This window comes from Tursiops truncatus, chromosome 6 (genome assembly GCF_011762595.2).
Source record: "Tursiops truncatus isolate mTurTru1 chromosome 6, mTurTru1.mat.Y, whole genome shotgun sequence".
NCBI classification, from domain to species: Eukaryota; Metazoa; Chordata; class Mammalia; order Artiodactyla; family Delphinidae; genus Tursiops; species Tursiops truncatus.
Window position 1 is genome coordinate 10161424 of NC_047039.1, and position 24218 is coordinate 10185641.

At 37.1% G+C, this 24218-nt stretch overlaps 1 protein-coding gene across 13 annotated transcripts in view; it reads right to left on the reverse strand.

Moving 5' to 3' along the window:
• The window catches only part of HMBOX1 (homeobox containing 1), a 207133-nt gene that overhangs the window by 42599 nt on the left and 140316 nt on the right, over nt 1-24218 (reverse strand). For all 13 annotated transcript variants that reach the window (XM_033857582.2, XM_033857581.2, XM_033857580.2 and 10 more), the window contains exons 5-6: nt 17425-17535; nt 6720-6873 (exon numbers count right to left, since the gene is read on the reverse strand). In XM_033857582.2, coding sequence (XP_033713473.1) covers nt 6720-6873; nt 17425-17535 — 265 coding nt within the window. The remainder of the gene's footprint in view (nt 1-6719; nt 6874-17424; nt 17536-24218) is intronic.

Here is a 24218-nt window from a genome sequence, read left to right on the forward strand (position 1 = left end):
TATTATTTGTACATGCAGGTATTTCAGACATACAATATAGATGTCGCTCCTTCCCCTTGTGAATATGTAAACTACTTGAGTTTAGCCTAGCTCAGTGCTAGCACATAACAGATGCTCTATAAATAAATGATTGAATGAATAAATCAGTCAATTATCTAATTCTATTTTGCCCATTAAAATCTAGTCAAGTCCCCTTTAAATAATAACAACAAAAATCTTTATGGAAAATTTCAAAACTACACAAATATACTATACCCATGAACCCCCATGTACCTATTATCCAGCTTCAACAATTATCAATCATTTTTCCATTTTTGTTTTATCTTTCCCTCTTTACAATCTCCATATATTCTTAAGCAAATAGAAGGTTACATCACATGTTAATCTAGTGGCATCAGACGTCAGAGTTAATAAGGGTCAAGTCCATACATTAAAAACAGTGTACACCCAAATACAAATATACCCCTCTTAGTTAATAAGGAAAACTCAAATCCATGGTTAGCTCTGTCTAAAGGTCGACACGTGGCTGGGCCACTTATTAGCTTTGTGGTCCTGGGAAGGTATTCAACCTCTTAGAGGCTCGGCTGCCTCATTAGAAAAAGAAGAAACCAGGACTGTTATGAGGCTTAAATGTGGAGGATAAATATATGTGGAACTCCCAATACTGTACTAAATAACTGTTTCTTTAAAAAAACAGCTATACTGAGATAAAATTCACATACCCCCAAATTCACCCATTTATAATTCAATAGCTTTTAGCATATTCAGAGTTGTGTGAAAATTATCACAATTTTAGAAATTTCTATCACCCCCAAAAAGAAACCCAACACTCCTTAGCCTTCATCCTCCCCTACAATATCCCTAACCTCCCCAGCCCTAGACACCACATATCTACGTTCTGTCTCTCTATAGGTTTACTTAAACTGGATATTTCATATAAAGGGAATCATACAGTATTGTCCTTTGTGACAATAAATGTTTCTGGAACTAGATATTTTAAAAGTCAAATATGTGGTACAGACAATGCAATGAGGTCAGAGAAGTGGAAAAGGCCAAAAAAAGGGGGATCGATATATATCTATCTATCTACTGTAAGCCAGGCAGGCACCACTAAGTTATGTGCTAGGAAATATTACTGAAGTGTTTTGGGGATGGTAAGGGGTAGGAAAATAGTATGTGTGTGTTACATGCAAACAGGTGGGTAGTTAGTGAAATTTTCCTGAGTCCTTCACTTTCCTCATTTAAATAGAAAGAAAGATCATCATGAGACTGAGGATGGGGAGTTTGCAGAGAGAACAAAGTGTGAAATAATTATTTAGGAGAGTGGGAAAGAATGAACCAGGAAGGTATAGTATGATTGTCTGGCAGAATTAAAGACTCACTTGAGGTTCATGGTCATGAATTTAAAATGAGATCAGTCAGAAGGGTTTTAAGTTTTTCTGGAGCCATATTTAGCTGCAAAAACATGAACACAGCATAAGCAAAAATGTAGAAACAGAAGAGATGAATTTAAACAGGGTATATTCTTACTCATGGCTTTAACTACACCTACTATATGGACGACTCCTAAATCTTCATTTCTAGAGCCACTGAAACCTCCTAGCACAGAAATCTTGAGGTGATTTCACAGTCAAAGCTCTAAGTGAAAGGAATTTAGGTAGAAAGGGAACATTTGTTCAATACTGTTTATGAGAAAGGCATTCTACTATGTGCTTTACATATATTATCTCACGTAACTCTCGCAACTCTTCTCATAATAACCAACTTCATTTTACAGAAAACTGAAATTCCTAAAGATTAATATAAGGTGAAACTGGGACTAAACCCTAAGTCTCTATGACTCTGACTTTTCACTCTATCATAGTACTTAACTCTTCTTTTTATAAATACAGTAATTGGGGTTAAGAGGTATTAAATGATTTGCCCAAAGTCAAACCATTTTCTAATGGTACAGATGTTGTCTCCCAGATGAATGCTCTTTGACCATCACCATTGCTAAACTCTCTTTTACACTTCCTGCTCTGTCATCTCTATGTTCAATCTGTGACTAGCTTAGGTTGTTCTTTTCTTCAAATTTTTTCTGATATCTATTATCTTCTATCCACTTTCTTGCCCTTTGCTTTAATATTATAGCTTGGGCCCTCATCACTGATGCACAGATTACCCTAACAGCCTCCATCTATCCCTCCTCAACCCATTTACATATAAGCTAGTCACTTCTTTTCTCTGAGGCTCTTATATATAAACTATAAATAATAAGATATCCACAGTACAGAATCGTTAAGATTAAATAAGCTCACTTATCATATAGAATAATTATCAATAAGATTAATAATTATACACTGTAAAATCCTACTGAAATGTAAACTATTATTATCTTAAGATATATGAGGGCAGACACTACGACTTACATTTATTTTACCTCGGCTTTAGGCATCTGGTATAAGTTCAAATGCATACTTAGCTGGCTGATTTCTTGCCGATCTTCCATACCCCTACTAACGTTATCTAACAGACTAATCTGATCAGGTGCAATCTCCTTTATGATAAAGCCTGAACACCAAAGCTATGGTATAATTAAGCATGGTCTTATTAATTACAGAGTGCATAGTATGACTAAGTCCTGTATAATCAAAGTAGAGATGCTCCTGATGAAAAACCCTACCTTCCGCCACAGAGAATCTCCTAACATCATACTATCCTTTCTATGATTGTCTAACTGGTGAACTCCTATCCATCATCCATCAAAATGCAGCCAAAATGTCACCACTTTGGTAAAGTCTTCCTGACTCCCTCCTCTGCTTGCCGGCATCTCATATGATCCCATAAATTTAATTACCCATTTTCATAATAGCATTCATTCCCCAGTTCTATAATTGCTTATATCATAGTACCTCCCCAAGTTTGTGAGGAAATATATTTCTGGGCAACTAAAGAGTTAATGAGAGGAAAGTTCTTCTTTATAGAAGAAGAACTCGAGCTTATCAGTGCAGAAGAAGTAAAAAAAATTGGAATATAACCATTTTGCAAACCTCTTATGAAGAAAGTGACGAGGAAAAAATCATCAATGGATACAAAACAGTGGTTCTCAATCCTGAGTGCCCTTTAGAATCACTTGGGAGCTTTCCAAATATACCTCTGCCTAGGTCCCCCACCCAGAGATTACAATTCAGTTGGTCAGGGGTACAGTCTCACTGGTGTTTTTTAACAGATGATCCTAATATGCAGCCAAGGTTAAGAATCACTGCCCTAAACTATGCTGTACATGGGGACCTTTCTAATAAGTGGATCAGGATGATAGCGCTGAATCTACTGATTAACCTTATAGTTACTAAAAATGGGAGACAACCAGACATTATGCGTCTCCTTATACAATGTAATAGGAAGAACAAAGTACCAGTTATGTGCCAAAAAATTGAACCAGAATCTAATCAGGGCTCTAGATCTAACTATCAGTCTACAGAAAATATGGGGTCATGTAATGAGACAGTAAGAGGATGTAACTGGCCAAATCTAAAATGTGGGAAAATCAACAGGACAAAATATCATGGTCTCTATAACAAATAAACAGCATGGAAAACGTGTGTCTGTGTGTGTATGTGTGTTTATGTATGTATAAGAAACTGTTAAAATTAAGCGACTCAAGAGACCAAATGCCATGTGTAAAAATACATGTTTAATGAACAGGTGAATGAATGAATGAATGCTAATTAGAGAGAAAAGACCCATCATTATAAACAATGAATTATTAAATCTTGTACTCTGAAAAGCAGGGCCAGATGTGGAAAAGGATGCAGAAGCACAATACTTTTGTTACGTGAATTAGTGAAATATTTATCTGTTTCTGTCATGGTCACATAGGACATTTTCTGAAATATTTCAATGTACTTAATGTTTGCTTTTTAATTTATATTTGTATTTCCTTAAAATTTTGAGTAAAGAGAAAAATAGAAACAAATCATTATGGGTCAAATATAACCACTATTTTCTATTGGGGATGAGATACAGTTGTTCTGTATTAGAGCTGTCTGACAAAATTTTCTGTGATGACAGAAATGTTACATATCTGTGTTGTCTAAAACTATAGTCAGTAACCATATATGACTACTCGGTGCTTGAAATGTGGCTAGTGTGACTGAGGAACTGAATTTTAAATTTTTAAAAATTTATATAATTTAAATCTAAATAGCCACAGGTGGCCATGATCAGATAGCACAGTTCTAGATGATTATAGCTCTCCTTTCTATCTGCAATATTTTCCCCCTTCCTTTTGACCTAATTAAATCACCACATCCTCTCTTAATCAATGTAAGATCTTGAAGCACAATGTACCTTTCCTTTCCTACATGTATTACAATTGCAATTTTACCTTGATTTGTATGACTGTTTCATTAACTTCTGTTTCTCCAACCTGACTCTTCAGGAGGGAGTTTGCAACGTTCACTATTGTACTGCTGTCACTACAGTGACAATCAAATATTTATTAAGTAATGTTACTATTAGATAACATCATGTAGTTGAGTTTTTGTGATATATGAAGGCTTTACATTTCTCCTAGTTCCATGTGATTTGATCCAAAATTTACAGCATCCTTTAACACGCACATAATATACATACAAAGTGGAGAGAACCATACTATGAACCCCCAGGTAAACATCACCTAACTATAGAAATCAGTAATTTACTGATACCACTCGTTTTATACACACCCTTGCCCCTGCCTTTATGCCTTGTGTTATTCTGAGGTAAATCCCAGATATCACTTCATCATATTATTATACATTTTAATACATGTTTCTAAAAGACAAGAACTCTAATTTTTATAAATGTAGCACCGTTTACATATAAGTGACCATTATCGTAACTGAAACAAGAATCACTATTTATCCAGTGTTCAAATTTCTTCAACTGTCTGAAGATTTTAAAAGAAATAAACACCTGAAGAAACTGAGTTATTATTCTTAGGGTCTCTCACACCATGAATCTGGTTGACTTAAACCCCTGTGGTGTTAACAGAATTTTGTTCCATATTTCCTAAAAACCTGGAGTTGGATCTAGAAATTCGATTTGATTCAGCTTCAATTTTGTTAGAAAGAATACTCTGTAGGTGGTGTCTTAACATCCTCTAAGTACATAATACCTCCTTGTATATCTTTATGGGATGTTAGCAGCTATCAATGATTATTGTCTGATAATAATGATACTCTAATCATCTTTTTTCCATTTATTAGTTGGAATTCTTCCTCAGGGAAAAACTACCTGGTTAATCGAAGTTTATATGTGCAGAACAAGTTATATTTTAGAGATAAGGAAGCTAAAGCTCAGAATTTCTGACCTGAACAAAGTTACACAGCTGGTTAATGGCAAAGCCAAAATCAGGCTTCAGGTCTTCTGACTCTGAGCCAAATGCTCTTTTCAGTATACCATTCGATTGGTCAGATTAGATAATAGGAAAAAAAATGTGAAGCTGGCTCAGTGTAAATATGTACATGCTTAGAATTTAAATCTAGTTTTAAACATTCAATTCCACTCTTTTCTATTATTTAAATTATTGAGAAATCACAATATGAAAAAGTTCAATTGTTTTCACCTCTGCCTAATATATTCTTTTTCTCTACATTTTAATCTTAGGAAGTAAATACTTTTCTAATAGAAAATTACTACCTTATTGCATATAAACTCCATCAAACCAAGATTCTGTAAACATTACTTACAGGTAGGAGACTAAAAGGATAATTATACTATAGGATCCACCCTAAATATATTGAACATTTCATAACCACATTTAATTAACTTATATGATTTCCAATAGGAAAAACTGAAGCTAAGGTCAAATTCAAGTTTAAAAAGTACTGAGTACCGGGACTTCCCTGGTGGCGTAGTGGTTAAAAATCCGCCTGCCAATGCAGGGGATACAGGTTTGATCCCTGGTCCAGGAAGATCTCACATGCTGCGGAGCAACTAAGCCCGTGCGCCACAACTCCTGAGCCTGTGCTCTAGAACCGTCGAGCCACAACTACTGAGCTTGCGTGCTGCAACTACTGAAGCCCTCGCGCCTAGAGCCCATGCTCCCCAATAAGAGACCCACTGCAATGAGAAGCCCGCGCACCACAATGAAGAATAGGCCCTGCTCGTCGCAGCCACAGAAAGCCTGCGTGCGGCAACCAAGACCCAATGCAGACAAAAAAATAACTCAATTAATTTTTTTTTAAACTGTAAAAAAAAAAAAAAAACTTAAAATTAAAAAAAGCACCACTATGGATCAGGTACCGGTGCTAGAGTCAGAGGATATGAAATCAAAGTCAAAAACATGTACTTCTAACCTCTGGGACTAAGCTCATCTAGGCTATACTCCTTATCAAAGAAAGTTAAGTCTCAGTGGCCTCCTACACAATTATTTAATATTTTTTATGAAAATAAGACTTCAAAGAGTCTTTCTAAAACATAATACAAAGATCTAAACTCAAAAAAATTATTCTAAAGTTTCTTAAATTACTGAGGACAAAAATTATATTGATAGATACTAACTCTGGTTTTATGAATTCTCAATGGTAAGATCGTTTTATTTCAATAATACAGCACTTATAGTACTCCAAAATACTTTTAGAGATAAAACCTAGATCTCAAATTACTTGTTTGAAATGAAAAGTGTCCAAATCTATCCTAAGTTTCTCTGTCCTAAGTTTGGGAGATTGCTCCTAGGAAAAGGAGACATGTACCTTTCCATGACAGCCAGGCACTCCTTTCTCCAGGTAAATCGACTCCCTCGTCGCAGTCGGAAGGTGCCAGATGTAGCTGAGACTGGGGGAGGCGTTTGTCTCCATTCCGGGTCCTCTATTGGAATGGGCGCGGGTCTCATACTTAGTGTAGCTCCTGAAATAAATGAGACTTTTTTGGGCAAATATCTTGCAATTTACTAAAACCAATATGACAAATATATCATGAAATCAACAATAAACTTTTGCCCCTTCACTGGAAATTGCAGGCCCAATACATTTGGTATTTATATTTTAAAAACATTATTTGACCAAAATAAAAATCCAAGGAGACAAAAACTCTTCCTTAAAAAGTCCATCTATTTTACTTTACTTTGCTTATTTTATTTTATTTTGCCACGCTGCGTGGCTTGCAGGATCCTAGTTCCCCGACCAGGGATTGAATCTATGCTCTCAGCAGTGAAAGTGCAGTGTCCTAACCACTGCACCGCCAGGGAACTCCCCCATTATTAATTATTTTAAATGTCATTTTTTTCAGTTAGTCATTTGTCTTTTATCTTTGTTTATGTCAATTTTTGAAACAAAGCTCAAAATCTATCTCTTCAGGGGAATAAGGACATACGGTCTTTGGCCCAGTGACAACCCTTAATCAGAGTATCTTCCTCTGAAAAATTTCTCTTGAAATTCCTACTTGACAGTTTTAATCTTTCTGAACAATATATCCTACACGTTCAGAACCTTTCATTACCATTCAAAAGACTTCTTGTTGTTGAGAAAATGGAGCCCTTTAATCAATGTATGCAGGTAGGAGATGAATTTAAAATAACACTAATTGTTGCAAACGCTTTAAAAAAAAGTCAAATATAGCATCAAAAGAAGAGATGATATTTGATATGTTTTTAGTCTATTAACTAATTCAGATCTCCATAAGTCTACTACCTGTTAATGCTATACTATTTTTTTACCTATTGAATGTAATAAAACCAATGGAAAAAAATGTACAATTGAGATATTTTACTAAATCAGACTAGACTTTTCTCAGCCTGAACTGGTGATAATGCATGTATGCATATATTTCTTTCTTCATAACAGGAATTATACTCTATTTATTGTACCTTGCAATTAATACCAAGGGTGGCATTTCTACTTTACTACACACAGATTTGTTTCTTGATGTCCCCTTAATGGCTACATCTTTATATGCACTGTCTCATACAGATGTCCAATATTTCAACCAATCCCGATTTTCCTTTCCAAACCTGTTGTCCTGCATTCTCGCCCATTCAAGTAAATGGCATCCCTATTCTTTAAATTGCTCAGCTCAAAAATCTCAGACTCACCTTTGCCTCTGCTATTTTTCCCCACCTACTATATATCTAATGCACAGGCAAATCCTGTCAATTTTATCTTCAAACTATATCCAGAATCAGACGAATTTATATTACCTTCACTGCTACCACTTTAGAGTAAGCCAGCATCATCTCTCCTAAGCATAATTCCCTGGGATAGGTTCCAAGGATGGCCCTTCACAATAAGTCACACCTCCTGGTAATCATGCCCCTGAATCTGAGCTGGTCCTGTGACGCCTTTTGACAACATGGACATAGTTTGAGGCTAGGTCATAAGAAGCTTTGCAACTTCTGACTAGATGTCCTGGAATGCTGGTTCTGGGGGAAGCCAGCTGCCATATAAGAAGTATGACTACCCTGAGACCACGATGTTGTAAGGAAGCCAAAGCTAGCCACGTGGAGTGAAAGATGCCCAGTCTGCCTCCAGGTGCTCCTGTGAAACCCACCCAGGTGCCAGACATTTGAGGAAAAAAGCCAGTTTGGACATTCTAGCTGCAGCAGACACCATGTGGAGAAGTGTAGAACCCAGCTGACAGAAATAAGGCCCTAGACATACAGCCCTAATATAGTTGTGTGGTAGCCAGCTTCCAAGGTGGCTCCTAAGGATTGCCAACTCCTGGTATTCACCTCGTTGTACCAGGATTAGTTTATGTGACCAATAACATATGGTAGAAGTAATGATATGCCACTTTCAGGGATTAGACTGTAGAATACACTGTGGTGTCTGTGTTGCTGCTCTGGCTCTTAGATCACTTGCTCAGGGGAAAACTAGCTGCCATGTAGCAAGAACACTCAGCAAGACAATGGCCAGGCCCATATGGAGGACCTGCTATCTCTGGCCAATAGGCAATAACGACCTGGGGCTTTCCAAGACTCATGGGAGTGACCTTAGAAGCAGACTGTCCTGCCCTGGTGACTGCAGACCTGGCTGACAGCTCGACTACAGTGTCATGAGAACTCTGAGCCAGAACCTCCTTAGCTAAGCTGCTCCTGAATTCCTGACCCACAGAAATTGTGAGATAATAAATGTTTGCTGTTTTCAGCTCGTAACCTGTAGGGTAATTTGTTACACAATAATATAGAACTAATATAAGACATCACAACCACCTCCAGTTGTATAAGACATCACAACCACCTCCCCAATTCCCTGACACACTGAGTATTATAAGTGTTATTAATTATTCACATTTATAAATTTGGCAGACAAAAAATTCTCTTTAATATATAAAGATTTCACTATTAGTAAGAATGAGCATCTTTTCCTGTTTCTGACAATTACTTCTCTTGTGAATTTATATCTTTTGTCCTTTTTTCTTTTGAGTTATTCCTCTTATTGGTGTGTAGATACCATACCAATTGCTAGTCATATAGATTGCAACTATTTTTCTCCAGCTTTTCATTCATCTTTTTATTTATGATGTTTCGAGATCTTAATTTTTGTACAGTCAAATCTGTTAATCTGTTCTTTTATGGTCAATGCATTTTATATAACTCAGAATACTTTTATAGTTTTTACTTTTGTTTGAACTCTTCATAGATATATGATTTCCCGTCATGTGTGATGTAAAGTAAATATCTGACCTCTTCCTCAAATAGGCAAGTGTGTCACCGACACATTAGAGACCTACTGGCTTAAAAGGTGTGGCACATTCTGGTCTTCTGCCACACTGCCACACAGCCACACTCGTTCATTTACATATTGTCTCTTTTTGGTACTATAGTGCAGAGTTGCGTAGCTGTGACAGAGACCACACAGCTTGCAAAGCTTAAAATATTTACTATCTGGCCCTTTACAGGAAGAGTTTGCTAACCCCTGATTTAAAAAATTCCTGTCCTACACACTATGAAACTCTAAACTGAAACCTTTCTTTAGGTAGTTCAAGAAAGAGGGTTCCATTCTGCCAAAATAACTTGGCAATTAGGTCTGGGCTCAATTCAAAGTTAACAAATTTAGGCGTAAGAAGTAACTATGGGTCTAGAGGGTTTCAAACTCCTTGTTTTGGTACTTTTCGGGATGCAAGCAGGATTGACAGTATAATGAGGGCTCTGGAATCTACCTAAGCTAGATTATATAAGCTTTATTCTACAGCCATGATAAAAGGTCCAAAACGGAGCCAAACTTGCTACCATGGCTAATAAAGACAGAGGCAGAAATGACCTGGTTAAGGCAGCCAGGTCCTCTCATCCAAGGTCTGGCTCTGGTAAAAGGATAGAGGGTTTCAGGGCTTCATTGGGTGGAGGGTGAGAAATACGTCAGTAAGTTGCTACTAGTAGGCCATATCTGTAACTATGGCATGCTTTCTTAGAGTGATAAATGGGCACAAATAAAACAAAGAATACAAAGAGTCTTAACTGAGTCATGAGGTTGAAGGAAATGAGCCAACTGATAATAATGGTTCTTCCCTGGTATTAGGGTTTATTGGTAATATAACTATGCTTCTTTACAATATCCTGTATTGTCCAGGTTTTCTATAAAAAGGAAACTTAGATAAAATAAAATTGGTCAGGAAGTCAAAGAAAGGGGGAGAGAGGGAACGAGGAAAAAAAAGAAGAGAGAGAAGTAAGTAATGGCCTGGTTACCTTAAAAGAAATCAAGGCAATTTATGCACAGAAGGTGGAAACTCCGAATAATTTCAAACTTGTAAACATACTTAATTTGAAACATAATATTATCATATTTCTTTTGAGGTTTTTGTCTTGTTCCTTTTTCTTTTTCAATGTAGTAGTATTTAAAAATAGCAGAAGAGGGCTTCCCTGGTGGCGCAGTGGTTGAGAGTCCGCCTGCCGATGCAGGGGACACAGGTTTGTGCCACGGTCTGGGAAGATCCCACATGCCGCGGAGCGGCTGGGCCCGTGAGCCATGGCCGCTGAGCCTGCGCGTCCGGAGCCTGTGCTCCGCAACGGGAGAGGCCACAACAGTGAGAGGCCCGCGTACCGCAAAAAAAAAAAAAAAAAAAAAAAAATAGCAGAAGAGGGAATTAATTACCCGGTGGTCCAGTGGTTAGGACTCTGCGTTTTCACTACCGAGGGCATGGGTTCGATCCCTGTTTGGGGAACTAAGATCCCGCAAGCCGCGTGGCAAAAAAAAAAAAAAAAAAAAAAAGCACAAGAAAAACTCTGGAAACACTACAACAGATTTGTTCTAGAAACCTGTTCCTCTTGCTTTGGTTGAAACAGATGGAGAGCAATGAATAACCCAAGAATGGGTTCACAATTATGCAGGAACAATGTATGTAAGAATTTAAATCCCTCTGAAGTAAAATACAGGCATTCTAGATTGGCTAAAGAACCCACTATTTTCTTCCCTATAGGAAGCGTGTTACCTGTGTTCTCTACAGAAACGTTTTTTTCTCCACATTATATCTGGGTCCCCATTAAGACAAAATATTGCAGATTTATCTAGCAGATCTAAACCCAGAGAAAACAAAACTCTTCCTAATTTGCTGATAGATTTTAACATTTGGTAACTGTTCTCTTTGCATCTATAATCATTTTCTTGCTTATCAGGGTTACTTTTGGGTGAGCCTTTGCCAATCAGCTAATAAAAGAATGACTACAAGCATGTTATTACTGCTCCATTCATAGACACTAGCTTCTCCAAAAGTAATTTTTCATCTTCCCCCACATCATAAACATGATTTCCCTGAGGCTCTACTCCCTGCAACAGTGAAGGGAGGAGGCATACTCTGCTCTCCAAATTTACTTCATGTGCAAACTTTATTTAATTGTTTAATTTAGAAATATGCAGAATCACCGCCATGAGCCAAGAAGAACTCATCAAACCCTGTCTGCTATAGTAATGTTTAAATTAGACAAGAGAGAGGACTGTTGAGCTTAATTTGATTAAATAAAGGGGCTCTTGATATCAACCATACTGAATTTAGTACTCACTGCTTTTTAAAAATAGGCATTTTCTTGTAAATGTTTTCATAAGAAGCAAGATAAAATGTATTTGATCAGTTTCCATCAGCCTATTTTATTCATAAGCCTTGGCAGGCTTTAGATTATGCTGGGAAATTCTGGTGATTGGTCTGTTTAGCAGAGAACTACACTGTATCTATAGGATTATCAGTAAAAATAACCTAAATATGCACTCTATTATTTTTCTTGCTGAGTCCACTAAAAGAGAGACTAAAAAAACCTATTCAAATGAATCCAGAGTGAAGAGGTTGAAAAAGAGAAGAACATCAATCAACGTATACAGAGAGAAATGCTCTGAGCCCAGGGATAAAGGCACAGAATGTACAAATACTTTTTGTTTTTTTTCTAAATGCTTAAATTTAGAGGGAAAAAAAAGTACTTTTTCACCGTGTGAGTGTCCTTAATTTTGCATTTTTTCTCAGAATATATGCAAAGTGATGATACCATTTACATTTCTTCCAATGAGCTATCTGTCCTGGACAGAGAAAAAACATGAAATAAAAGAACTATCGATAAAAATCACTGACACCTTAATTTCTCTACCTAACTGCCTCTCAAAAGCAGGTCTGAACTATGTAAACCTAGGTTCTTCAGTTGTTTTATATCTTAAAAGCTATTAACAAGGTAGATTAATTTCTTTTTTTGCCTCTCTCCCTCTCTTATATTCATTACACTTTATATGTATTTTTGGAATATACAACACAAGTGCATGGAATAAAATTTAGAAAGACACCAAAAGGTTACATAGTTAACAGTGTCCCTGCCACTCCCATCCTCCCCTTCTCTCAGTTCTCCGCCACAGAGCTATTCTTATCAGTTCCTAATATACCCTTCCAGAGATGTTCCAAGTTTATATAATCATGTGTGTGTGTGTGTGTGTGTGTGTGTGTGTGTATTCCCTACATAAATGGCAATATACTATATCCATTGTTTTCTACCTTACTTTATTCACTGATGAATTTGATATTCCTACATATAAATTCAATTCATATAAAGCCACCTTTAAAAAAATTGCTATATAGGGCTTCCCTGGTGGCTCAGTGGTTGGGAGTCTGCCTGCCGATGCGGGGGGCACGGGTTCGTGACCCGGTCTGGGAGGATCCCACATACCGCAGAGCGGCTGGGCCCATGGGCCGCGGCCGCTGGGCCTGAGCGTCCGGAGCCTGTGCTCCGCGGCGGGAGGGGCCGCAACGGTGAGCAGTCCATGTACCGCAAAAAAAAAAAAAAAAAAAAAAAGCTATATAGCCTCCACAGTATTCCATTATACAGATATACCATAATTTATTTAACCACTTCTCGACTGAGGGACATTTAGTTGGATTCCAATCACCTCTGCAATGACTTGCAAAGAAAATTCTGATGTATTATATAAAAGTGAATACTGACTAGACACTGGATAAGGTATTCTTAGATGCTAATGTAATGTTAGTGCATCTTATCACACAATATTAATTTGGAACTATCATCATATAATAGTTCCAAAGTGTCCATGAAATAAGAATAAATTCTTTAGCTAAAACCAAGGGTTATTTTAAACTCAATAAAACTGCATTTATCTAGAAAAAATTCTATACCATATTAGCTCTTTTAATAAAGGTGAAAGTGCAAAGAAAAACTTAAAAATTTAAATTTCAACTGGTAATATCCAATTACTGTTGATGCAACAAAAAGGACCAATTGGACAATTACAAACTTATCCCCTTCTTTTCAGCTAACTCTGAATTACATCCTACAGAAAACTAGATACTAGACTACAAAGAACTGGACTAGGAAGCTAGAAAGAAAGAACTCAGAACTAGAATGGATTTGATTCTTAAATAAAAATTAGGAAGTCCTTTTACAGGGGGACAGTTGGTAATGCAACTTCATAGAAAAGCAAATGCATATAATTAGGGGTACTTACTGTTAAAAGGAGGAGGCACTATATCCTTAAAGAAAAAAACACCTGCTAATTAACAGCTGGATGAATGCTGTTAGCCCTTCCCCATTTTCCTGTTAAAACTGGATTCCAATAGTAGTATTCCACAGTCGGCAGTGCTGTCAGATCAGCTACAACAATGCCGACATGATAGTCCGCCTTCCTGCTTGTAATGAATTCATTTTCCTGGTATCCCAGTCCCTGTCTGAGATTGAAGTCCAGCCCTGAAATCCAGTGTGGTAATTTAGCTTTACCAGCTATGATTAGATTACATGTCAGGCACTGATCTAAGTGCCAAATCCAAGAGACAAAAATCCCTTCTCTTATGGAGGCTGATTACCTGGCACAGTTAGACTTGTGTTTGTCTTTCAAATTCTTCATTGCTCTGCTGTATATATTTTGGAACATCTTAACAATCCCTCTGATACTCCCCCTGGTAGCCAATTGCTGGCATGTGACCAGGTTTATGAAGCCCTTGGGCACAGTTCCCGATTTACCTAGCCCAACTCTTGTTATCAATATCATAGCCTAAGCTGCTCTATTAAACAGACCAAGTGCCAAGTTTTTGTTCCTTTCCATCTGATTTGCTCTGCTGTGAGTCACGGGAGAAGTCAGCTCTTTGGGAAGACTGCTTAGAGCTCAGATGGAAGTGTTGCCTCAACATGAGTCTTTAGACTGCGCTGTCCTATATGGTAGCCGCTAGCCACACGTGGTTATTGAGCACTTGAAATTTGGCTGATTGCAGATGGCATGTGCTTTAAGTGTAAAATACACATTGTATTTCAAAGAAAAAGAAAGAAAAGGAAAAAAAGAGAGAGAGAAAGAGAGAAAAAAAGGAAGAAAGGAAGGACTGAAGGAAGAGAGAGAAGGAAAGCTCTCAGTAATTTTTTGAAGTGTTGATTAAATGTTGAAGTGATAATACAAGCATAAATATTGATACATTATCAAAATTAATTTTAGCTATTTCTTCTTTTTAAAATGTGGCTACTAGATAATTTAAATTACATATGTCATTTGCACTATATTTCTACTAAACTGTGCTGTTTTAGAACATTTAACTAATGGCAGCAACAACAGTCATTATTTTGATAGGTTTGCCTGTATATCTAGATATCATTAGAAAAATATCTAAAAATGGAAGTTCCTCTTTGTAGAAAAACTGCCAGCTAGTAAATATTGAAGGAATGGTAGATTACATCATCACCATTTTGCAATCCCCCATCAGAATAACTGATTCAGGTGAGCATCATCAATGGACGCTAAGACCACTGGCAAAGCTTGCTGCAGAAAAGGCTATTCATCCAGCGGCAAAGTAATGCCCTACAGATTATTTAAAAGCTGCAAAAATAGGATCTGGTGGCCACCACTTTAACAAACAATCAAACTTAGCAAATGAGTAGTGCTACCACCTGACACTACATGCCTCTTGACATGTGGTAACGTGAGGTATACATTACCTACAAAGCATTTTGCCCCAATGTTTTATTGTGAAAAATTTCAAACATACAGCAACAATGAAAGAATTTTATAGTGAAAATCTGTACCCATACCATCTAATATTTTACTATACCTAGTTTATCACATATCCATCTCCCTATTCATTTTATCTTGATGTGTTTCGAAGTTAACTGCAGCCATTAGTAAATGTCCTCCCTAAACAATCTATGAAGTACTCTTGTCAAAAACTATTTAACCTGAATCTAATCAAGCCTCTAATCCTAACTTCCAGTGTATGTGAAATACACAGGCTATAGAAGAACAAGTTAGTCGACACTACGAGGATATAGAAAAGCCCAGAACGTGAGACATGGTTTAAAAAGTTTATGTCATGAAAGAAAAATTTTAAGTGACTAGTTTTAAGACTCTAAAGAGACATAACAAATTCCAATCTCTCAACCTAAATCACATACTATTTAATGAAAACAAAAGCTGATAAATCAGGAGTACAGGATTAACAGATACAAAGTACTATACATAAAATATATAAGCAACAAGGATTTACTGTATAGTACAGGGAACTATATTCAATATCTTGTAATAACCTATAATGGAAAATAATCTGAAAAAATATATATAATTGAATCACTTTGCTGTACAGCTGAAACTAACATAATATTGTAAATCAACTATACTTCAATTAAAAAATTCTAAAAAAAGTTACAAAGACATTCTTGCAACAACTAAAGAAATGTGAATATGGACTGAATATTAGGTGTTATTATGGAATTAAAATTAATTTTCTTAGATGTGATTGTAGGGGCTGTGGTTATGTAGGCGATTACCCTTTTTTCAGGAGACGAATGCTAAAGAGAGAAAGAGTATGTGTTTGTATACACACATACATACATTTTAAAATTTATTCATTTATTTATTTTATAGGGAAAAACAAATATAGCAAAATGTTAACAATTATTGTATCTACGAAGAGGATAAACAGGTGTTAGCTGTGCTGGTCTTTTAATTTTTCTGTATATCTGAAATATAAAAAATGGGGGGCTGGGTAGATTAAAAAATTCATTGCGAAGAGATTGATACAGTCTGTTCTGTTTTGTCTGCCTGAGCCTTTCAAAGTGATCTTTGGGAAAAAAAAATCTAACCACAGATACACACACACAAATATGTCTCTATAACATTATTTCTACCTCAGAGCCAATGCTATTATTAGCTAAGAGCCTTCAATACTCGATATTCGAATTGATAATTTAGTCTGTAAGCAAAGGCTTTAATGCTGTAGTACTACAGAAGATAGTTCAATCACAAGGTTAAACTTGAGACAGATCTCACTGCCACCAGTCTGTGTAATGTGTAGATTGAGGGAGTCCATCACGAACTTCAGATTTTACTTATATACCACCATTAAAAGCATCCTGCAATAGATCTTGCCTCTTCCTGGCAACTTCTGACACAAAGGTTTTTGTGATCTTTTTAAAGATTTCAGTCTATTTTCCAACCTAATGCTGCCCCCAAAGTCAACAGGGCAGCTTCACCCTAAAGTCCAAAGACACATTCATTACCCAAAATTAGAATTAGAAAGAGAAAATCATTAGCAGAAATCATTGGATATGGTATAGCATGAACAAAATAAAAGTATTAAATTTATATTACTAACTAAAACAAGATTTACAAAAACACATATAAAACCAGGTATGGAATCTTATATGTACCAATACCTATAGGTGAGGGAAAAAAAAACTGGCTACTGACTATCATGACCTTTCTTTCAAATTACGGTTAGAAATGTCATATAACCTGGAAAACAAAGAGGCACCTTGGAGGAAGTAGTGAAAATGACTAGATAATATTAGACACTAAGCTAAAAATTGGTACAATCAGGGCTTAGGTTTTACAGTTGAGAGTGTTCTTTGGCATAAAGGAACAACAGTAAAGTATGAAACTACCTTGGGGAAGACAAACCAAGGAACACTATGGAGTGGAATGGAATCCAATTATGGAGTCAATAAAGTAATTAATTTATATCTGTCCCATTTCAGATGCAATAAAAAAAGGAAAAAATATTTACCAGGGTTTGTCTTTTCAAGCTGATACCATCGGTAAAACGCTCTTTTCTTCTGTTCACTCAGGTCTGATCCCTGCTGCAACAGCCAGTGAGAGATCCGGCTCTGACTGATACCTGTGGAGAAAGAGAAACAGCTGCTGTGGATACTGCAATTACAGGGAAGTTAATGAGGGATCTGTTGGTTCTAGGTTATTGGGTACTTTATTCTCTGTTAATTCTATAAGGAAGCTGCAACTTGAGCAAGGCTTTTAATATTGGGCTTCCTTGTAAAAGCTGACTGCAAGGATATATTCAGAAATGATCTATAAGAGGTCAAAGCATTTTATTTACCAAGACTTAAAAATGGTCTCTAAATTAATCTCTAAACCAGGTTCATGAATGTGAGATAAATGAAGAGCTATCTAAATAACAGTTGTCAGAAGTTGATTAAGTTTGTGCTCCTTCAACCACCATCACCACCTCCACCCCGATCCTGGTTTAGAACATTAGAACTTTTACCAGATATTTGGAAGAAAAAAAATCAAGCCAGCACATTTTGCTGCTCATTATTGATACTGATAAAAAGATTGAGGGGCTGGGAAAGGAGAGGTCATTGAAAAATACTCTCTTCAATAAGATTTCTGGATTATTTGTTAATTCATTCAGGCTAACTCATTTGTTAATTAATTTTCAGGCTCATTAGTATAGATAGCTAACAGTTGGAAGACTTTTAGAGTTATGCTACAATAGGACCTCTTAAGAAATCTCAAGAGGTAAAGATGTTCTTCTAACAGACTTAACGAAACACTGAATACAATACAAAGCAGTAGTTTTCAGCTATTACTAACAAGTTCTTGAAAGCAATAAATAAGAAATTGAAAGACCTCCATGTGGAAGGTAAAAAAGCATGTCTAAAACTTACTAGAGTATGAGAATAACATGCTTCTTCTGGTCATTATAGCTATTCCAAAATGAATAATTCAACATACAACTGGCAAAAGCAAAGAATAATAGGAAATATAAAACTGTCTTATACACCCATAAGGCACTTTCCAAAAGACCATTCAGCTACCCTAGAGGGTTAACAGTATATAAACTCTCCCAAGGAATTACTTATGGTAACTGGATAGTAATGAATACCACCTGTGCCAGCACCTGTTTAAAGCTGTAACTCACAACAGAAAGAGTGGTTATCATGAAGTAATCACGCCCCCTAACATAAGAAGAACCAGGAGGTCTGGTTATCACATTTAACTCATTAAAAGCAAGCCCCTAGCTTCTGTACTTTTAAAAACCTACCTTAAAAGAAAATTTGCAGAAATGGGGGAGGGCAGTTTTGTTAAAAGTTGGGCTGAGAAGCATGGTTCTCTGATTGGAAACACCTTTCACTTTCAAAGGGTGAAATTCAAAGAGTCTTTCCAAAACCGAAGAGATTATATTCTCAAATCATTCACACAGCAGTTTTTCAATGGATTGAAGATCTATGTGATACAGGTGCTGGCAGCTATCTCTGTATGCTTGTTCTAAGAGAATGCAAATTATTCAGTATAATTAAATTGGCCATGTTTAGCAATACTTTCACCAAAAGTCTAGTTTCAAACATTATACTATTTTTCACATGACTTTTTGGGTTTTTTTGGCGGCGTTGTGGTGCACGGGTTTCTCATTGCGGTGGCTTCTCTTGTTGCAGAGCCCGGGCTCTAGGCGCGCAGGCCTCAGTAGTTGTGGCTCCGGACTCCAGAGCGCAGGCTAAGTAGTTGTGGTGCACGGGCTTAGTTGCTCTGTGGCATGTAGGATCTTCCTGGACCAGGGCTCGAACCCGTGTCCCCTGCATTGGCAGGTGGATTATTAACCACTGTGCCACCAGGGAAGCCCTCACATGAGTTTTTAACAAGAGTGAAGAAATCAACCATGTACCACCATGAAATCAAAACTGATTTTCATGTCAACAAAATGAAACCATTTTACATGGATTCTTACATTGGTATCATACTACTCAAAAAGAGAGGGAATTTGAGGAAAATCTGCTAATAAAAAACCCCAAATATATCGGTTCTGTTACCTACAGTATTAAATCTTCCTCAAACAGTCAGCTCACACATAGAACAAACCACAGAGTCTACTAGACATTAGAGGTGTCCAGGTTCTGGCTGTGCTATAGTGGGGCAAGAGGGCAAAAGCCCAGCAAAAGGAGAGTAAATTATGGTATATTCATACAATAAGATACTGTGCAGACTAATGTTCTAAAATAGCCATCAAAACCAAACAATAGAAAACCAAACAAAAAGCCATCAACTCCAAGTGTTGGCAGGGCATATATGAAACTCTCATTGCTGACGGAAGGGTAAAGTGTCAGGGCCCCTTTGGGAAACAACTGGGCAATATCTACTAAAGCTGAACATACACATACCATATGATCTAGCAATTTCTTTTCTTGGTATACAGCCCACAGAAATGTGTACATACTCAAAAGAATATGTTCAAAAAACTCGTACTGGAAGGCTTATATGAGCATTGTCTAATCATAGTCCCCAGTTTGAAACAACTCAAATACCCATCAACAGGAAAATGCATAAATTGTGGTATTTATGTATTCTACTACAGACTACTACAACAAATAGAAAAAGGGAAAACTACTGCTACATGAAGTCACATGGATAAATCTCACAAAAATAATGTTGGCCAAAAATAGTCACACATACAGGTAAAAAAAGCCATGCACAATACTGTATGATTCAATTTACATAAAGTTCAAAAACAGACACAATTATATATATGTATATGGATGACAATCAGAATAGTGGTTATCTGTCATTAGGAGGGAGGAGGTTAATTACTGGAGGTAGGATGAGTAAGGCCCATGAAGTGACCAGCACTGTTCTTGATCTTGATCTGGATGGTGGTTACATGTGTGTCTTCACTTTGTAAAAGCCATTAAACTGGACACTTTTCTCTATGTTGTATTTCAATGAAGTTTTCCCAAGAAAGTTTTAAAAATTCTATGAGGTGTTAAAAAAAAAACAAATGGATATGTATCAATATGGAAAGATCCCCATGATATAAATGGAAAAGTATATAGTTTAATGAATACATATATTTTTACATAATCTACGTTGTTTTGTACAGTAACAAAAGCTCATATATAGCCAAAGATACACAATACGAATTTAGAGTGGCAGACTCTCCCTCCATTGTACACCTCTATATCGTTTTCTTAATCTGTCTACAAATATTAACTTATTTTATTTTAGCCTTTCCCTATAAACACTACACACTTTATTGGCTGCTTTATAAACACTGTAATTAAGTTAAACAAAACAGAAGTGTGAAAAGAAGTTAATTTCAGCCTTCCCTGGCCAAGTCCACTCTGGGGTAATCAGTGTTAACTGTTAATATATGTTGTTCTACAATTTTCTCTATGTGTAATTATTAATTTAATAAAACAAAGGGAGAGAAGGTAATAAAGAATATCCTCCTGTCTAGTCTTTTGTGAGAGGAGGAAACAAACAAGGAACTTATTCTCTGTAAACTTAATCTCAGTTTTCATAAGAAAACAAAGTAATAAAGCAAGCAGTTTTTCCAGAAAAGGCACTATAAAAATTAAATATGGGGCTTCCCTGTTGGCGCAGTGGTTGAGAGTCTGCCTGCCGATGCAGGGGACACGGGTTCGTGCCCTGGTCTGGGAAGATCCCACATGCCACGGAGCGGCTGGGCCAGTGAGCCATGGCCACTGAGTCTGCGCGTCTGGAGCCTGTGCTCCGCAACGGGAGAGGCCACAACAGTGAGAGGCCTGCGTACCGCAAAAAAAAAAAAAAAAAAAAAAAAAAAAAAAAAATTAAATATGTACAATAATACATTTTACAATGATATTTCTTCGTTAGCAACTTGCTGATCGGTAGAGTTCCTTTAACTTTTCCTTCTGGGGCCGGTCCATGTCTTTGGAACTTCAATTGAGCTAGGTGTCAAAAGGTCCTGCAGCTTCTCTTTACTGTCAGCTCTGGTACCTCTCCTTCAGAGAAAATTTTCCTAACTCCCTTTACTTCCCACTGCTGAACACAATGTCATTCTCCACAAGTTTTAGCTCCTCAAAAGCTCTTTTCTACCTTTCACAGGGCAGAAGAAAAGAAAAATTTACATATAACCTTCATACACTGAGAGACTAAAACTAACCCCTGATTAATTTCTTTCCAATAAGAAAGTGATCACATTGTGTTCAAAGGATGAAAAACCCTTTTTGCCAGTCTCATTCACATTCTTTTCTGAGCTTCAGCTCCATCCTTCCAGTTCCTCAAATGCTATGCTCCCTTCCACCAGAGGGCTCTCCACCACAACCCATTGTTGTCAAAGTCCCTAGTACTACAAATTTAAATGTTTCTTCTTCCTCCATCTTCCTTTGGCACGTGACACTACTGACTCACTCACATCATCTTCATCCTTGGAATGCTGGATACAACTCTCCAACGCAACTTTTCAGTCAACTTCAGGGATTGCTTTGTTATCTCCTTACATGTTAGTGCCCCAAGATTCCATGTTTAAGCATCTTCTTTCATTCTACACACTCTTCCTTCGATCATCTCAACCATCAACAATCAGGGTTTAAAATATCTAAATACCAATGACTTCCAGAACACCAGACTGGTCTTTCAAACCATCTGCTAGACAGTTTCATGAGAATTTCCCACAGGTCTTCAACGTAGTAAACTTGATTCATTATCCTCTTCCTTTAAATCTGTTCTTCCTCCTGTGTCCCCCATCTCAATTTTATGTTCCATTCTACTCCTTCCCCCAACTCTCATATGCTTACTAAATCCAATCCCTTTCTCTTCCAAAATTTCTCTTCGTCTCTCCAATCCTCATTCCAGCAGTTTGGAATCTCAGCCTCTTTTGCCTAGATAACTGAAATAACTCTGATGAAAAGAACAAGTCATCTAAGATCCACAAAGTACAAAATCCTCATGATCAGATCCTTTTTAATTAGAAGATCACTTCACAGATGAAAATGTGAAATGTGCTTCTTCAATTTCCTACTTGAGAGCTGCAGTCATCTCTGCAATTCACCTTCCACAGTGTGAGAGATATGTCTCAAAAAATTTAAGTTATAACACATGCAACCATTCTCCATAAAAATAACTCACAAATGCAGAGAAAAAAGCCCTTCCTCCATCTCTAACCCTTCTCTCATTCCCTAGAGGTATCCCTGTTTATTTGGTGTGAATTCTTCCAAACTCTTTACGATGCATTTAATACACAAACATGTACATATATATATTTAGGGTTTTTTTTTTTTTTTTTTTTTTTTTTTTTTTTGCGGTATGCGGGCCTCTCACTGTTGTGGCCTCTTCCGTTGCGGAGCACAGGCTCCGGACACGCAGGCTCAGCGGCCATGGCTCACGGGCCCAGCCGCTCCATGGCATGTGGGATCTTCCCGGACCGGGGCATGAACCCGTGTCCCCTGCATCGTCAGGCGGACTCTCAACCACTGCGCCACCAGGGAAGCCCTGGGGTTTTTTTGTTTTAAACACACATTTGGAGTTATCCTATACATAATAAGTAGCAATGTTTCTGACATAATGTCTTGGAATTTTCTCACGTATCACATTGTGAACCTTCATCATTCTAATGGCTACATGGTATTTTATATCAGAAATATACCATAATCCACTTACACATTTACCTGTTATTAGACATTTCAACTGTTGCTAACATTTTACTATTATAAGTGATGCAATGAACACTCTATGCTTATCTTTGTGTATACAAAGAAATATCTTAGGGCCAATTCACAGGAATGGACTTTGATTCGTAGCATACGAGTGGCATTTAAGTTTGTGATGGATACTACCAAATTGTCCCCTAAAGAAGATTGTACCCAATTTTATATTCTAACCAACAGTGATGAGAATTTTTCCCTACATCCTCACCATTGCTGCTTATAAAATTAATTTTAGAGTCTGACTTTCTTTTTGTAAACATTAACACATGCTCATTATAAAAAGAATTCTACACAATTCAGAGGAAAGTAGAACAATTAAGAGGAAAGCTAATAAAAAAAATGCATCCAGGGCTTCCCTGGTGGCGCAGTGGTTGAGAGTCCGCCTGCCGATGCAGGGGATGCAGGTTTGTGCCCCGGTCTGGGAAGATCCCACATGCCGCGGAGCGGCTAGGCCCGTGAGCCATGGCCGCTGAGCCTGTGCGTCCGGAGCCTATGCTCCGCAACGGGGATGGGTATGCTCCGCGTACCATAAAAAAAAAAAAAAAAAAAGCATCCAAATTCTTACCACTTATAAATAACTGCACTTATTACAAGATCACTCCAAGCATACGTGGACATAGAATAGGCAGAAATAATTACTAAAATGAGATAATACTACATGCTGAATTTTTAAATGTAAAAACACCAAATTTAGTTTGATTTGATTTTAACACAAGAAGATAAATCTAAATAAACTAGAGAGAAGGATCTACTCAAATTTAGTAAATGCTTCTATAGGGGAAATGAGGTTCCTAAGAGTTCAATAAAGCAAGAAAAAAGGATCATACGAAAACACTGGGAGGGTGGAAGCACTGTTTTCTAATTTGTGGGCAGTATCTAATGGCTCCTGGCTAAAAAAGCTAAGGAAATTAGCAGACTGTGATAGTTAGTCTCCAGGATGATTCCTAATGATCCTCTTGGTCTTCCTACCTTTGTGTAATCCCCTCCAACACTGCTTTAGGATTGGTCTGTGCAAACAACAGAATACGGCAGAATATGGTGACTTCTAAGGATAGGTCATGAAAAGTTTCTGCTTTGCTCTCTCTTAATAGTTGGTTCTGAGGAA